Raw genomic sequence first — 16,744 nt, forward strand, 5'->3', positions numbered from 1 at the left:
GAGAACATGTTTTCATCCACATAACTGTCCTTTCTTGTGAAAACCTTGGACCTAACTTTTTTTTTCTTCTTTTTTTCCCAGTTGACCCCGGGCGGTAAGGCAGCTCAGGCTGGTGTCGGTGTAGGAGACTGGGTGGTGTCCATCAGTGACACTAATGCAGAAGACATGACCCATGTGGAGGCACAGAACCAGATCAGAGCAGCAACAGACTCCCTCACCCTCACCCTCAGCAAGTAAGTCGTCGGCAATGCATTATGAAACCATTTTATCTCCATCAAACACTTCAGCATGAAACGGCACAACAGTAAAACGGTAAAAGCAAAATATTGTAACAGCCTCAAAAGTTGCAAAACACATATGTATAAAAGTTACCATACACTCTATTTTTACCCGAGTTTTAGGTTTAGACTTTGACTACATTTTCTTCATAAAAGTCACAACCCCACGAGTAGCTGCGGTCAAAAAAGTTATTATGGAACGATTCTTGTGAGCAGGATATTTCCAAACTGTGACAAAACCTTTCAGTTGATTTTGATAAAAAGTTAGTCCATGATCCAAAAAAGAGTGTTTGTGTACAGATGGCAGTACCATGTAGTGACTTCAAAAAGCAGCTTTTTCCTGAACTGTAAGAAAATACATTTTCCTGGTTTCTTGATGCAACCCTTATCTTTGCATGAAGGGGTGCCCATTTCCGCCCACATGCATTTCAAATAGTTGAACATTGCTTTTTATTTTTATTTTTATTTTTTCTTACTCCCTCCTATAAATTGTGTCCAATCTTCACATAATTGGTACTGTCCTGTTTTCCTACAACTGTTAAAGCCAAAGTCGTGCTGGCGTGGCCAAGCAGAAACAAATTGCCAGACTTACTGGATATTGCAACCTCATTTATAGCAGAGCAATCCTACAAAATATAAGGAAGGTTGACAATTACACTTTCTACAAAACAAATATTGCATTATCATCCATCCATCACTATGTACTGTATGTTGTCTCAAACCTTAACATAATAATTTATCAACCTAACAGGAAGATTGTGGACTATTGGAGGTGCACACTTTCTGAATTCTTTTTAGCTTAGTACTGCATTAATATTCTGTTAAATTCATAAAATCAATATCAGGGGTTAGTCTGCACTAAGAAGAAGATATGCATGTCAAATGTTGTCAGGCGGATACGCTGGCCTTTGTTTGAAAGAAACCATTTTCAGAGGAGAGACGGGTACATTACATCATGCCTCAGCTTTAGATTTAAATTAGTCTTTCTTCAGATTAAAAAAATCTTCTTTCTTTTTTAATTTAGTTTGGCTTATTTAAAATATTACCACTGGATAACTAACAAAAAGGTATCACTCATACCTGCTTACATAACTCCTGCCAGAAATTCCTTACCGATAAAGTATCTGTGTAGAGCACAGGGCAAGTGTTCCATCAGAATCCTAATTATAAGACCAAGATTTCCCTCCCACGAAAAGCTGGAACGCAACCATGATAAGCCTTGCTGCTGTCATGGGACTACTTATGAGTACAAAAAAATAATAAAGTAAAGAGGTTGTGATCCTCGCTGTAACACCACTATTTTCACATCGTGTTCATTTTGTTGTTGCCCGCCAAGAGATTCAAATGTTAGGTTTGTTGAATCAAAACAGCCACAGGTCATTTTATATTCTAGAAGAAAGCAGCCAGGACATAAACTAATAGTTTCAGATGTAGAGATCATGATGTGTTTGCTGCACATTGTTCAACACATTTCTGGCTCCTCTCTCATTCATGCATCTCTGCACAGAGCATTTAATCCAGTGAGCATAAAAAGGTTTTGTCCTATATGTAAATAATACAAAAAATAGGTTTATTTGTTTCTTTGTAACCCGGAAAAAAAATTGACGTTGGTATTTCTTAGTAATATATGAAAGGGCGGCATTGATTAGTCTGTTAATTAGACAACAATGTATTAGGCAACTATTTCTATAATTGAATAATTGTTTTATAAATGACTATTGTCAATCGACACATTGATCTATAATGAAAATTTATTGCAGTCCTAATGCAAAACAAATATTGAGCATAAACAAACCAAACTGCTGAATATAGTAAATAAGCCCCCACAATTTTATATTAACTTGGATTTGCACTCTCCTACCTTTCCAATGTTTTTTATCTTGTGAATTTATGAGTTAATAATCTTGCACATTTGTGTTTTTCTTTCTTGTCAATTGTACAGTATATCCTAAATTTTGTGTGGGCGTGTGTGTGTGTGGGTGTGTGGTTCTCTCAAATGTATGACTTCTATCCTGGAAATTCAGGTTTTATTTTTCTCTGAATAAACTGAGACAGGATGAATAAGTAGACAGGGAGAGGTGGTTAGAGGTAGAGTGATACAGAGATTATACTTCAGGGATCAAAGACAGATTCTGAGTTGGGTGTTAAAATGCAATCTTCTATGTTTTATGCAGTTTGATAAATATTGCAGCAGGTTATTATTATGCCCAAAGATAACGAGACTTACTGTTTCTATAAAAGGTTGCACTCTTTGCTATCAAAGGGCAGCAATTCCTGTTTTTCATACAGCAAAGAGGACACTTTGCTGATTTTGCATGTTCTTTTTTCCTGCAGAAAGACATCACACGGAACACTTTGTGTGCGCGTATGCGTTTGTGGTATAAACAAGGGTGGGGTTTCTCAGAGTTGGAAAGTGACAGAGAGAATCTTGTTGACCTTTTCTGCTGTAAGCAAAAGAATGGCGATGGATCGGTTGTCCTTCTTGAGCCTGATTATGTGTCAGCATCTGTCTAACAGACATTCAGAACTCAATCTTGGGCTTTGATATTTAATGACATCTGGTCAAGATAACTATATTTAACATACTTAGATATAGAAGATTCTACCAGGCCTGCTGTTTTGGGCGGGCATGCAATGCAAAAACCTGAATATGAATTATGTAAACACATTTCGAATGGCTTGGAAAAAAAATCATCTTTTGTGTGTGATCATGGCGCACTTCATTACACTGAAAGTTTGCTTTAGTTATTTCCCTGTGGGATTTTTCTTTTTTTCTTATTCTTGAAAGGAAGATGAAATTGGCATGCTGAAGTGTGATATGTGTTGAGGGCTCTTGCCTACCAAAACCTGTGGCTTTGTGTGTGAAATATTGTTTAAAATTGGACACTAATGTCAGCAAATATTGTTGTGCATCTTCAAAACAAGCCTATTTCATAAAAGAGAGTTTTTCCTCTTTATCTCACAGGGACTGGTGTGATGCTTTGAAAGGTTTACTTAACCCTACTTTTGCTGCATTCGGTGGTTTGCCTACTCTATTTCTCATCTGCATTGGAGGCCAGCTTGTGTAAACATCTCGCATTCTTCCACTACCCTGACTCCCCGGTGTGCGCTGTTCGTCTGCTCTTCTCTTATTACTGTATTGTAAGACAAATATTGTTTTCCTGAAACGCTTCTCAGAGAAGCGCTATTGTCAGTTTTATTTATTTGTATCTTGGCTCCATCCACAGTTTCTTTTATGTCAAGAGAGGACAGCTGCACAGTGATGAGTTAGGGTCTATTGTTTGGTTTAGTGCCTCCATTTTGTTCAACACCAATGATCATTTGGTGTATTTTTTTTTTCTTATGGGGAAAGGCTGAGGCTTTATCCAGCGGCTTTTTTTGAGAGTGGAATCAAAAACTATGGGCAATAGATTTTCAGCTTCAAAGAAAGGAGATCATGTAGCTGCTACAGGGACACACTCGGTCCATATTTCAATGTCAAGGATCAGCCCAGAGGGTTGTGGTTGGAGTTTGTCAGTGATGTGTGTAAAGTTGATTACAGTATCATGGGAGATTTCGAAATGAAATGAGGCAGGAAATTATCTCATAGTGCGCTTATTTAGTTTCAGTGCAGGTCAAATTTGGGCCAAGCAAAAAAACATATTGCAAGAAGTGATGACTTCAATGAACAAATGTGGAGGTGATTAAGTCCAGTTTGCTAAAATGAATACAGAGCACATAGGAGCTGTCATAGACGGTCCTTATATCCTTGCTTTTAAGTGTGACTCATCAAATTGTGGATTAAGCTGAGCTGAAGCACTATGCATGTCACATTGATTTGTCTCCAAGAAGTGTGACACGCACAGATGTGTCAGTATGCCTTCCCTTTACTCCCCTCACTCTCCAGCGATAGGCCCTGTTGCCATCCTGTCTTCAACATTACTCTATCATTGTTGAGCAGGCAATGACGAGCAGTTATTCATTGCTCATTGTCACAGGAAGCGCTGTCCATTGTTTTGTTTTGCGTATGACCGCAGCCCGAAACAATGAGGGCGGCTGCAAGGCTGTTCAGTCTTGCTTAACCTTGTGGGAGCTCGGTGTAGCATTAAAGCAGGGGATGGTAGTTGTTTATGTTGAGTTATTTTAGGAGCCAGCAGCAATGTAACGCTAGGTGCCTACATGTTTCGTGTGTTAAGATATTTTAATGAACCAAAGGCAACGCAGTATTGTGAATCCTGGGATTAGAGTAAGGAGGCGTGCAACACTGGCATGTGCAGCATTCTTAACTAGGTGGGTGAATCTGCAGGCGGTCCACGAATGGGGGGGGGGAAATGTAGCGAGGTTCTGTTTTTATAATGCCACAACAGAGAAAAAACATAACTGTTTTTACAACCTGGTTCTTTTCTCCCACCATTTCTATTGCCTGTTGCATCTTTGCAGATTAGGATAATTGTTGACGTATGAGCATAAGGGGACTCTGTTCTGTTTGAGACCGCATTGCATTGGGGCCCATGAGGCATCACAAACACCGGCATTATGAGCAAACAAGTCCCGTTTTTAACCCAATTATCTAAACCACACGTCAAGGCATGGAAACAAAAGTGAAGTTGGAACCAAACTGTAAACAACCAGAATCCAACAGTACGGATACTTCTCAGTTCAGTCGTACATGTGTGCTCATGTAGTTTTATGACACATTGGCTAAGTATTATGGACATTTTGAGTGCATTCTCTTTTATGCTTACATCTGTGAGTGGTTTAGATAAGTGGGTTAAACTGGTCCTGTTTAAAACCCGTCTGATCACTTGTTTGCATTACCCCTTGTAAAACAGTCTCAAGCGCAGTTCCTGCAACTTCCTATTTAAGCAATTAACTTGTTAAAATGTTTTTATTAACTAATGGGAAATATGGCCAAAAATACAACAATAAGATCCTTTCAGCAGAAAAATTCAATAAAATTATAAAACTAAAGTCACTCTGTAAGCTGCAATTAGTCTTTCTGCATTATGAGGTGGATATTTGTATCTCTGTATCGGACTTATTTCTTATTGCCCAGGTTTTGTCATAGTGATTTAGGAACAAAACTAGTATAATAAATTCTTTAAAATCTAAAGTGTTGCAGTACAAGTCGTCACAAGGTTTTTTCAGTTCAAATAACATACTCCTAAGATGGATGGATGGATGGATGGATGGATGGATGGATGGATGGATGCTTTATTAATCCCCTAGGGGAAATTTGTTACTCTTTGTTCTGGAGATTTAAAATTGCCATTTTCTGAAACAACTTTTCCTTTTAAATGAAACATTGCAGACTTGTGTAATATTTTTTTAAATTTTCTCTTTTTTTTATTATTACAGTTTTTGTGAGTGACTTTTAAATGTGTGAAGTTGAGTTTATTGTGTCTTTCTCTTCTTTTCACAGAGCTTTCAAAGCGGGTGGAGACCAGAAGGTAAGACTACATTTGTCTGAAACATTGAGCTCACCTCTGTGTGAGCACTTGGATGCTTTGGCATGGTCTGCTCCAGGACTGCAGTGACATTGATTGAATTGGAAACTTCCTTTAATCATTTCTCACAATTGGCTTCAATAGCATGTTATGTCACTTTGTGTTTAAACCCATCTGATTCACTCGAGTCACCTGTCGAGCTCTTACCAATCCATACACTGTGCATTAGCGAAGCATCAGTGAGTCGCTAAATTAGTTGTTTGCTGGATAGAGTGTTGTGAATATTGCTTTTGGAGTTTCCTGTGGTTTGTGATGCCTTGCACAATCCCCAAAGCCAGTGTAATACTGATACAAATAGTTTTACGATCAAACCTCTGAAGAGCTACTTGCACAACTGATACGAGTGTGTATGGCAAAATGGTGTCATGAACTGCTTTGTGCTGCATGATATTTTTAGTAAAACAGCAGGAACAAAATGCTTTTCACACAGGCAGTGTTCCGTTTTAGGGATTTTCTTTTGCAGTGCATGCAGATTGCTCAGTGAGAAATCTCATTAGTGAGACATGTCAGTCAAATATGACAATTTCTCACTTTGAGCATTTTTCCTTTTACCAGCAGTAGCAGATTACTTAGGCAAGTCCGTGGCAGACTGCCAAAACAAATAAAATGTCTGTGTTCACACTTCTTAAGCACTTCTTCTGTGCACAGAGAAAAGACTGCAGACTTTGACAGAGCTCATGCTTCAGCCCAGAGTAATTTGAAATCAAAATATATTGGGCTGCGCTGGAAGCTTTCTTAATATAAAGTTTAGGATTGTGCAACAGCAAAAGGACCTTTCATTGTGTGCAGAAATGTCTTACCGCATGTTGTTTGCTGTGCTGCCTTGTCTCCCTCTCCCACACTTTCATAGGACTCGCTTGCTCCGGCTTCTGTGCAGCCAAAGTACTCCTTTGCCCCCAGCACAACCATTAACAAGATGGCGAGGCCATTTACAGCAGGTGGTGGTAGTGCCAATTCAGGACCTGCTATTAAACCTGTGGCCTACTCCCCTAAACTTAACACCCCAAGCTTACAGGGCCGTGCCAGTGTGCAGCAGCCACAGAATGGGTAGGTGGATAAATAAACACTATTCCCTTTGGAACCACAATGTGACTAATGTGGTTTTAATGGTATTTCTGATGTCTCATTATTCTGGTTTTACACTAAGGAGAAAACAACTCCTCCAGGATTTCCAAACGGCTTTATGTTAACAATTTAATTACATATATTGCCAAATATGTCACAGATTTTCAAGAAACATTCCAGAAAATATCAACAGTATGTTGACTCATTGCTGAGATCTACTTAATTATTCCACTTTCTGCCAATAATGTAACAACCAAGATATCAAGCATATGCTTGTGTATTAAACATATGCGATTGCTGAAGAGCAAGCAGTAATACGCTGCCATTATAGATTGTATCATAGATAGACTCGGGCTATACACTGATTTGGGGGGAAAGGGAGGAGGTTGTCAGCTCTTGTCATAACAAACCTCAATGATCCCGTTGGCCTTTATCATACAGCTGAAGGCGAATGCTTCGTTAGCATAGAAGGGGATATTTAGCTGACATTTGCAATTCAGGCTGATTTCCTCTGCTGAAAGGATTTTTTATCGGATGACAAAACCTGTTTACAGAGATTAGTGAAGGATGTGTCAATATAATCAGTCACAGTTTTATGGCCTTGTAAAATCAGTTACAATTTTTTTCTTTGGTTGCTTTTTTTGTGCCTTTTTTGGCCACTTTGTCTGTCTCATCCTCACTATATGTGTGTGAGAGAGAGAGAAATGAATACTGAAAAGTAAGACGTTTTAAACCTGAGGAATGTATAATTTCTTGCAAATCAATCCACCTTTTCAAAGTGATTTGCTATTTCAACAGATTGGTTATTGATCCACTGTTTCATACTTGTCTTGCTTCTACAGTCAATATTATGCTGAAAAGAAATGGAGGAATGGATTTTAAAGTGTAGTATTTCTCAGCTATTAGAAGCTGTGTTGTTTGACATATTCATCATTATTTGACAGCCTTTTTGGTTTTTCTTTGTAAAACATTGCATCAGTCAGAAGTCATACTTCTGAAAATGTATATTCTGATTACGTGTCTCAGTCAGTGTTATGCTTGAAAATAGTTTCCTGGGGATGTCGGTGGCATCTGCTCTTATTTTGGAAATATTTATTTAGTGGAATCCAATTCTCTGGATTTACTTAAGTTACAGCAGCATGCAGCTAGTCATTTGTCACATCACAGCAGTAATGATGGGAAGCATGAATTGTTTTTTATGTAATACATTTTATGGGCCAAATAAAAGCTGCTAAACAACTCCTAACATGGACACTTCTCACATGTCCCTCCAGTAAAAGTTCGACCTGTTGTGTGAATCTTCAGTCTCTCCTTGAAAACTTTATTGATCCATTTTGGCTTTTTGATCTTTTTGGTTATAAATTATTGAAAGACAGTAGCTTGGCTTCAGAGCTGTAATGCTGCTATCATCTCTGCTGTGTATTACACATGATGTTACTGCTCCCATCACAAAACTCTCGCTGCTATAATTGCACAAAATACAAGTTTAAAATGATCCAGTTTTTTATTTGACCAGTTTTCAGCTTTTACAAGTATTCCAAGAAGGATCCAGAAAATGTCAGGATGCTGTGAAATGGTCTTTGAGGGTAGTGGTTCCTGTAATTTGGATGATGGTAGTCGTAGCATGGGCTGACTGCAGTCATTGGTGAGTTGTGGCCCAGCGGCTGCATTTATCCTCACTCATGAATTCTGCTGAGTTCTCAGCGGCTCGATTATTTTAAGCAGCCACACTTGCTTACTCTCAAGAGGGCTCGCACAGTTGTGAAGTTTCTCTGGAGATGGCCTAACCCCATTCCTCCGGCCATTTTTGAGAAGATTAAAGCTTAATTATAACTGTCAGCCCTGTTCCGATGAAGGCATTGTTGGATTTCTCCAGTAAACAGTTCGATGCAAACGGCGTATATCTAATGTGTCTAAGCCTGTCGTACTGGAAACCGGTTTTCTGTGATGTTGTTTGTACAGAGCTTACCCTGACATCATGAAGCGTCACTGCTGTGGCATTTATTGTTGTGGATGGGTTTCAGAGCACAATAGGAACTAGATGAACTGCAATGGCACATGCATCAGGCAAAGGGTTTTTCTTTTCTTTCTTTTTGGGCAAAGGCTCCATCCATTTACATAACTTTGTAAAGCATTTGTGCTCACGGGTGAGTGAGTGTTTGGCAAAGGTTTGGTGCCAGTCATTTTGGGCCAGTGTAACAATGGATGATTTGACAGACAAACAATGCTGTATTTCTCTCTGGGCCTGTTGACAATAACTGCATGTCTTGTGGCACCTCTTGCACATTTTTGCAGCCTGCAGCATTTTTGGTCTTCTGTTGTGAACAACCGATGGCATTTACATTCTCGACATGTCCTTGTTTTTCCTCGTGTTTAACTTAAAACTGAACTCTGACCTTTTCTGTTTCTCTTTTCTTTAAATGCAACAGATGGACACTCTTGACAAGTTAGTATATTGCTTTTTTCAGTAATGGTCCAGACAAAAAATAATGTTTGCTTGTTTGCCTTTCTAAATTGTCATTTATACTCTCACACAACAATTCCACTAATTCGTCTTGTGACCTTTCTTGGTGTGTTTGCAGCCCTTCACTGGTTGTATATATTTCAATAGTGTAACTTAAAATAGTCGAATAATTTACAAGAAAAAGGCAAAGTCTAAAGGAAAGTCTAAAAAAACAAGCGTATGCTGATACTGGTTTTTCCTATCTCCACTGGAAACCTCTGCTCTACTACAATCCATGCAACTATTTTCTAGAAATTTACAAGTCAAATTGAAAAAATTACCATCTCAAGTTTTTTTAAATTACAATCAGGACATAACTATCAACATCACGATGTCTAAAAGCTCTTAACTCGTCAATCTTTATTTATTTTTATCTTAATGTCTCCTATCGCCTGTCTCTCCTCTGACATTTTTTATACAATCTATTTAATCTTTGGTGTATTCTACAGGGGTGAAGCGACTTACTATGGTGATGAGTGCCAAGAGTCCAAGTAAGGGGCAGCTGCATGCAGGCTGGTTTGTCAGTTTATTAAGTTAGTATGGCCAGACTGGTTATGACAAGAGAGGAGAGATGTTGCTCTTTGGTAGATTCACAGATGCGGTTTACAGAAGAGAGATGCAACAGACCATGCCTTTTTTTTTTTTTGATTAGTAACTATGTATCATCATCCTCTTGCTTAACATTAACTGCATGCTGCAGTTGACCTGCGACCCTGTTGAAAATGGAAAGCATTTTTGTATTCTGCTTCTTCAGTTGCTCATCAAAATAAAAGCTTTAAACATAGTAAAATGTTGTCACAAACTAGGGCGGTCTGACTTTCTCCTATTGATTCTAATGACAATTATAAATACGATCTCTAATGTGGTCATGTCCATTTATGAGCGTCTATAGTGTGCCCGAGAGAAATCTAAGTAATGGATGTCCATTAGCTCGCTTATTGGGTGACTGTGATGCTGAGCATTAAGTATTGCATGCCCTGTTCAGGATGTCCTCTATTTTCAAGGTTATCAGATTAGCTTGTCTGGTGTGAGTGGGCGGTCCCTCGTTGGGTTTGTGTTAACTGCGCCTGCCGTGTGCTGCTGCTGGGTGTGTGTACAGGCATGGCCTCAAGATGGAGAACCTGCCCTGTTTTATCCCCAACGACCGCAGCAAGAAGAGGCTGATCCAGGACACTGAGGACTGGCAGCCCCGCACCGGCACCACCCAGTCCCGCTCCTTCCGCATCCTGGCCCAGCTCACGGGCACCGACTTCAGTAAGTCGGGGACCAGGCCCGGCGTACTCCGGAGAGTGAGACAACAGCGAGTGATGGGTTAGGGGTGGGCGTCTCTGGTAGGCAAGATGAGGTGGAGGTGAATGCCTGTGACTGAACAGTTGAGCTACTTTTGTGACGGCAGACTGAGTGGCACAGGAAAGGTGGATAACAGGAGTGTTCGTTTTCCTTTAACTGTCAGGTGGCTGCTTTCTTCAGTGACATTGGTTTTTCTCCCGACTGTAACCAGTCTGAGAAACACATGTACATGTTTATTACAGCAGGGGTTGTATGAAGGGCACCTGATCAGCTGTTCGTCTTTTGAAAAGCACTTTCTTCATCAGTAGGGCATGCTAACGTGTGTCTCTCCTGGATCTCTCAGTGCAGGACCCAGATGATGAGATCATGAAGAGGTCCAGGTAAAAACTTGAGTTTTGTTGCTTTGAACGCGTCAGTTTCCTTGGTCTCCAGTGTGTGTGCATGTGGAAGCTGCAGTTTGACAACCATTTCAGAAATTCAAGTTTTAAATCTCACTTCTTAGAATTTTGCTGCTTTGAATACTGGCATGTGTGGTGTGATTTGTACATCCTTTGGATTATTATTGAATCATAGCATCATTTTATTTTAAGGAATTTAATATGGTAAATGCACTTGGTTTTCTTGCTGTGGGATAGCTGGGAAGACTAATATTCCGCGTGTTTGTATCCCAGCGAATAAGCCAGCCGCCAATTATCTTAGCTTAGAGTAAAGACTGGAAAAGGCTACTATGTCTTTCTACAAAGGTAATAATATCTTAGCACCACCAATTGACTGTTTCTCGGCCGAGCACATTCACTTCCGTGAGTGTTGTCACCACGAGGTTGCTCTGAATAAATAACCAGGATGAAAAGATGTTACTTGGTGAGCTTTATACTCTGAGGTGAAATTGGTGAGCGACGAGCCAGGCCAGTTTCCTTCTCCGTGCTAGGCTTAGCACTTGGCTGCTGGCTGTATTTAACAAACAGAAGAGTCTATCTTCTCATTTAACTCTTGGCAAGAAAATGAATAAGCATATCTTCCAAAATGTGAAACTATTCTTTCACTTTTAATATTTGCCTTACAGACCTTATTTTATCCTTGTTCAGTCTTTGGTGTTTTACCCGTTTTATTTCTCTGCTACTTTTTTCCCTTTTTTGTGCACTTTACTCTACTTTCTGCTCTCTCATGCTCTATTTGTATTTATTCTCTGCTTTACTATCTGTTTTCCTCCCTGCCAATCTCTGTTTCATATCTCTGTTGCTTTCGCTCAGGGAAAAGTTCCTCACTGAGATTCAGAGTCCCCGCTATGCCCGTCTGAGGGATTGGCATCACGACAGGTCTGCTCGCGCCCTCAATATCAAATCCTGAGCGACATCTTAGACGCCACGGGATGCAGAGCCTGCTCGCGATAGCCACACCGCAACGACGCCGAAGATAGCTGACCGTCCAATGGCAGTGAACAAATTCACCTTTCAGATACAGATGAGGTGAAAAAGAAGTTTGGGGAAAAAAGAAACGCAAACCAAAAGTAGAAGAAACGTAGCCTAGATGACAAAGCCCAAAGTGGAACCTTGCATACTGAGCCTAAGTGTAAGATCTCCCTCTGAATCTCTGACTTGATGATTGTTGACAACACTGTGGACCATTGTGTCTGTGGCCTTATTTTACATTTCACACTGCATTACTTAAAGTTAAGCGGTGGGAAGGTGGGAAGGGGGTCTCAGCAGTGGAGAGCGCCTTTCTGTTCGTTATTATTCTTTGATTGTGAAGTTCAGACCCTCCTTTGATCTGTCTCTCTCCCTCCCACTTTCTCTGCCTGTTTCTATTTATTAAGTTCTTCATCCTCTAGAGTTTTCATTTGTGATCCCCTCATCTCGTAGGCTTCTCCAACCATTAAGAAAGAAAAGGAAAATAAATCTGTACTTTTGTTTTTTTTTCCTGCTGTCATCAAAAATATAAAACATCTGGAAAAAAAAGCATCTCTTGCTTCTGTCCTTTCTTCTTTGTTTCTTTTCTTCATGTTTATTCAGTATTCAAGCTTAAAAGAATAAATCTCCTGATATACTTCACTTTCTTAAGCTGACTTGCAACAGTTTATTTAACGAGTGTACTGAACAAAATCGATTTAGTAGAAGCAGGGTTTCCTCAGCCTGTGAGTCGATCTGAATAAATGATGTACCTTCTCTAAGATCAAGGTTCAAGCTTTACTTTATGATTTTGCATCACGTCATTAAAGTGCAGAGGTGCACACTGAGGAATTGTAGCCTTTGGTCTTAGTTAAAAGTATCAGAGTATTTAATACTTAATAAATCAACCAACATTATCTAGAGTTCAGCAACAGAGCAGTGGCCTTTATCAGAGAGAAAAGATCTGTGATATCATCTATGATCTAAAAAGTATGTTTTAGAGACACTGTTTGAAAAACTGGCCTGTAGACAAGGTACAAAATGTTCTTTTACCTTCTATAGGTAGTATATTTAAGAAATAATGAAGGTTATGGCAACAGGAAACTATGTAGCGCTTGCTATTTTAAAGAAATTAGTAATTTGTGCTAAAAAATAGCCATTTCACTTTTAATGAAAACAGAAATTAAGGTTAGAAAACACTTTAGTCATTTGTAAGGAAATATTATAAGTACCGATGGTATCACCAATTATACGGTTATAAACAAGTGACTATAACTAAACTAGTTGAAATCTGGTCTGTACCAATAATTGTATTCAAACACTTTATGTCAAATGAGAAGTCAACAATCATGGCATTGTGGAAATATTTCAGCAGATTACGGTAACGCAAAAAGTGAAAAATATTACGTTAACATGCTACGTGTAAAAAAAAAAAAAAGACAACCTCTCTACATTAATTACAAAAACATTAAAGAAGCTTGTTGCATGGATTAAAAGCAGCCAGTAGAAACGCAGTGCGTCGCTCTGCCCTCTCAGACTTGTGCCACCATGTTTCACATGTCGTCAGTTGTCACATTTACCTCCAAACCATGGAGGGTGACACGTGTCAGTGCTTCATGCTCGATCTGAAATCCAAACCTACTCTTTTTTTTTTTTTTTTTCTCCTTTTCTTTTTTCTGCTGGATGTCGAGCTGCCAACAACCTACCTCCATCCTTATTGCTCTGGTCCCACAGGAACGAAGCCCAAAAAGAACCCAGGTGTATGTCAAATCAGAGGTGTAAACAGAAAATGTCAAGGAAATGTTCCGTAGGAATATTGGGGTGCTGCTCTGCAGCATGTCCAAAACTCTGTCGGAGGCAAATAAAACCCTCCTGTCTGGCACAGTCTGTGATGCGGGAACTGTGCGCCTGCATAACGCTGAGCGGGGAGCGGGAGGAGGATGTTGAAACGGGGAAAATGTCAAGAAAACATGATCCCGGCCGCTCCGGGTGGGAATAAGCAGCTGTAGAGGATGTACTCCAATTTGCACCTGCAACCTTCACCAGAGTGAGATGCAGCCGCACAAGCTCTCAAAGGTGTTTGAGGAGTCGATGCCATGGGCCTGTTGTCATGTAGGGCAGCATGGCTCGGGAGTGTAGAGGCTGCAGCGTGGCCCGGGGTGTTGTTTGGTCGGGTCCCAGAAGGCAGGCATGCCGGGGTGTGGGGTGATGTGCAGCTGACCCAGGGTCAAGGTGTTAAAACGGAGAAAGAGCTTTTTTCTGTCATCTTTCTCATGCAGCTTCCTCTCTTCCTTTCTCTCAGTTTTGCTGTAGTTTCTCTCCAAAAATCCCACCATGCTTAATTCCGACCGATAACTCATCTCTCACCAGCCCTGCAAGCCATCTTCTTGCTGTTGAAAAGCAATTTAATGTCCTGTATTATTCAGTGTGCTGCTGGAAAGTAGCATACCGTTTTTTAGTTCGTTGTCTTGCTGGATAGCTCCCAGCTCCACCGCTGCAACTTCTCCTGCTTCTGGAGCTTCTTATGTTTAGTTGTGTGGCTACATTGGAAGTATAATTGATGCTGCTTTAACTTTAACCTGGTATAGGCGGCATGAGGCCATTGCAGGGTAATTCATTTCACATTTTCTTATTTTTCTCCGCAAATGAGAAATGATTGCATCATGTTTCATTAGTGTATTGTAGATGGCACGGTTGCTGATGTAAACATGATGGATGCTCAAGGCAGTGTTATATTTTTTCCCGAGATGAGACGTCTCCAGAGCGCACTGTCTTGGCTCAGAAGTTGTTTTTGCTTCTCAGTCATGGTTTGAAGATTTTCTGAATATAGTGACGCTTGCTGCGGGGTAACAGAACTTTGAAATGTAGAAAGAACTCTTTATTTCAACACTTCTGCACATGAAGGCTCGACGCGAAATCCATCTGCATTCAGACCCGACAGCAGAGCGTGCCTAACTTTGCTTCTGAGTGACGTCAATCAATCCGAGGTGTTCAGGCTTCTGATTGCTCTCATTAGAGGAGTCGCTCTTGAAGCGTTTGCTGACGCCTTTTACCGAATGCACGCCGCAGTATCTGTTGTTCAGCGTTGATCGTTTGAATTGCGGGATTGATTGAAGGCTTGTGCGACCGCGTAAAATGGCCCGCAAATCAATTCCAATTAATTTACAGTGTATTGTCTAGGACATTTACCCCGAATCTGCAACACTCAACCGGCTTGTCTTCGCAACAGGTGAGAAGCCCATGCTAATCCTGTCGCTACTGATTCATAGTAATCATGCTGACGCTTAACGTCATGCACACAACAGGTCATTTGTGGCTCAGTGTAATGGAGACAGCCATGGCTGCCGATATCCAAACATGATACTCTTTAAGTAGTAACCATGGTTACTGAAGTGTGTGCGTGTGTCTGTGTGTGCGCGTTTGTGTGCTTTTTCTAATTAGTCATTTCCTCTCCACAGCCTTGAGCCAACTCCCTCACCTGCCAAGGCCCAGGCAGCCGATAAACCAGATGGTGAGTTTCTGCTCCTGCTGATGCGTATAAAGAACCCCAGCAGCATCCAGTAGAGGTTGTGCTAATAGATTCTTATTAAGTGTCAATACATGAGCGTCAGCAGCGCCAACGTACCACACAACTGTTACAACATGCATCTGGAGGGAGCGTGTATATTGCATGAAAGTGTCCCCGTTGTGCAATAATTCAAAGTCACAGCCGAGTTTGTGCTGTAATTCCAAAATGAATGTCCTTGTTTTGTTTTTCTCCGGGCCAAGGCTCCAAAACTGCAGCAGCAGGCAGTTCAGGTCCTTCCTCTCGACCACCGTGGGTCACCGACCGTAATTTCGCCGACCGCTTTCGTCCAGACAAGACCAGCACAGTCGTGACTCAGCACCAGCAGCCGGTCCAGCCGACGCCTATGCAGAACCGCAGCTCCATCCTGCAGGCGGCGCAGCAGGTTCCTGAAGACAGCGGGAGTACCCCTGTATGTGGCGCCTGCAACAAAATCATAAGGTGAGACCGCACCACTGGTGGCAGTTTGATTAATTCCAACAAAATACAAGACTCTCAATGTTTGCTCTTTTCAAAGTCCTTTTAGAGAAATGACACATGATTTAACACACTTAATATATGCAATGGCAGATTGTATGACTGGTGCAAATTTAGTCAGTCAGCATAATTAACAGTTTGGAGACATGTTTTTTTTTTTATCACTGCAGACACGCATTATGCTGACTTTGAAATAATTGTAATCTCATTTCACACATTTACCAGATAACAGATGAACCGTAGTTCTTATTCTGGTCTCTATTGCATGAAAACAGAATATCAAATGAAGGTACAAAGTTTCCAAGAGAACTCCAAAGCATGTCTCCAGTTTTTGATCACCTTTCACAAAGGGACCAGCTAGGTTTTGCGTCATGTTGTTGGACACGTGCTGACATTTCCTATCGAAACTGTTCTCGTTTGTTTCAGATTTCCATAATGCCACTGGTGTGCTGTAAATGTGTGTGTGTTTTTTTTACAGGGGTCGGTATCTGGTAGCGCTGGGGCGTTCTTGGCACCCGGAGGAGTTTAAGTGTTCACAGTGTAAGGCGGTCCTGGATGAGGGGGGCTTCTTCGAGGAGAGAGGGTCCGTCTACTGTACCAAGTGCCACGATAGCCAATATGCTCCAAACTGCGCAAAATGCAAAAAGAAGATCACAGGGGTAAGAACCGCAACTACTGTGTGACGCAAAATCAAA

The 16,744-nt window shown here is 40.7% G+C and overlaps 1 protein-coding gene across 3 annotated transcripts in view; it reads left to right on the top strand.

The window, feature by feature from the left end:
* Window positions 1-16,744, top strand: part of pdlim7 (PDZ and LIM domain 7) — a 30,136-nt gene that overhangs the window by 9,297 nt on the left and 4,095 nt on the right. The window contains exons 3-9 of one of the 3 annotated variants that reach the window (XM_068584768.1): window positions 82-233; window positions 5,680-5,707; window positions 9,259-9,275; window positions 9,782-9,823; window positions 10,432-10,586; window positions 10,966-11,002; window positions 11,873-12,580. In XM_068584768.1, the coding sequence (XP_068440869.1) occupies window positions 82-233; window positions 5,680-5,707; window positions 9,259-9,275; window positions 9,782-9,823; window positions 10,432-10,586; window positions 10,966-11,002; window positions 11,873-11,969 (528 nt within the window). In that variant the 3' untranslated portion in view covers window positions 11,970-12,580. Of the gene's footprint in view, window positions 1-81; window positions 234-5,679; window positions 5,708-6,614; window positions 6,812-9,258; window positions 9,276-9,781; window positions 9,824-10,431; window positions 10,587-10,965; window positions 11,003-11,872; window positions 12,581-15,465; window positions 15,519-15,775; window positions 16,014-16,527; window positions 16,709-16,744 lie in introns of those variants that run through there. The other 2 variants (XM_068584786.1, XM_068584777.1) reach the window with 2 other exon arrangements.

This window comes from Clinocottus analis, unplaced genomic scaffold (assembly GCF_023055335.1).
Source record: "Clinocottus analis isolate CAN_PGR_092001 unplaced genomic scaffold, fCliAna1.0.p SCAF_10, whole genome shotgun sequence".
Lineage (NCBI taxonomy): Eukaryota > Metazoa > Chordata > Actinopteri > Perciformes > Cottidae > Clinocottus > Clinocottus analis.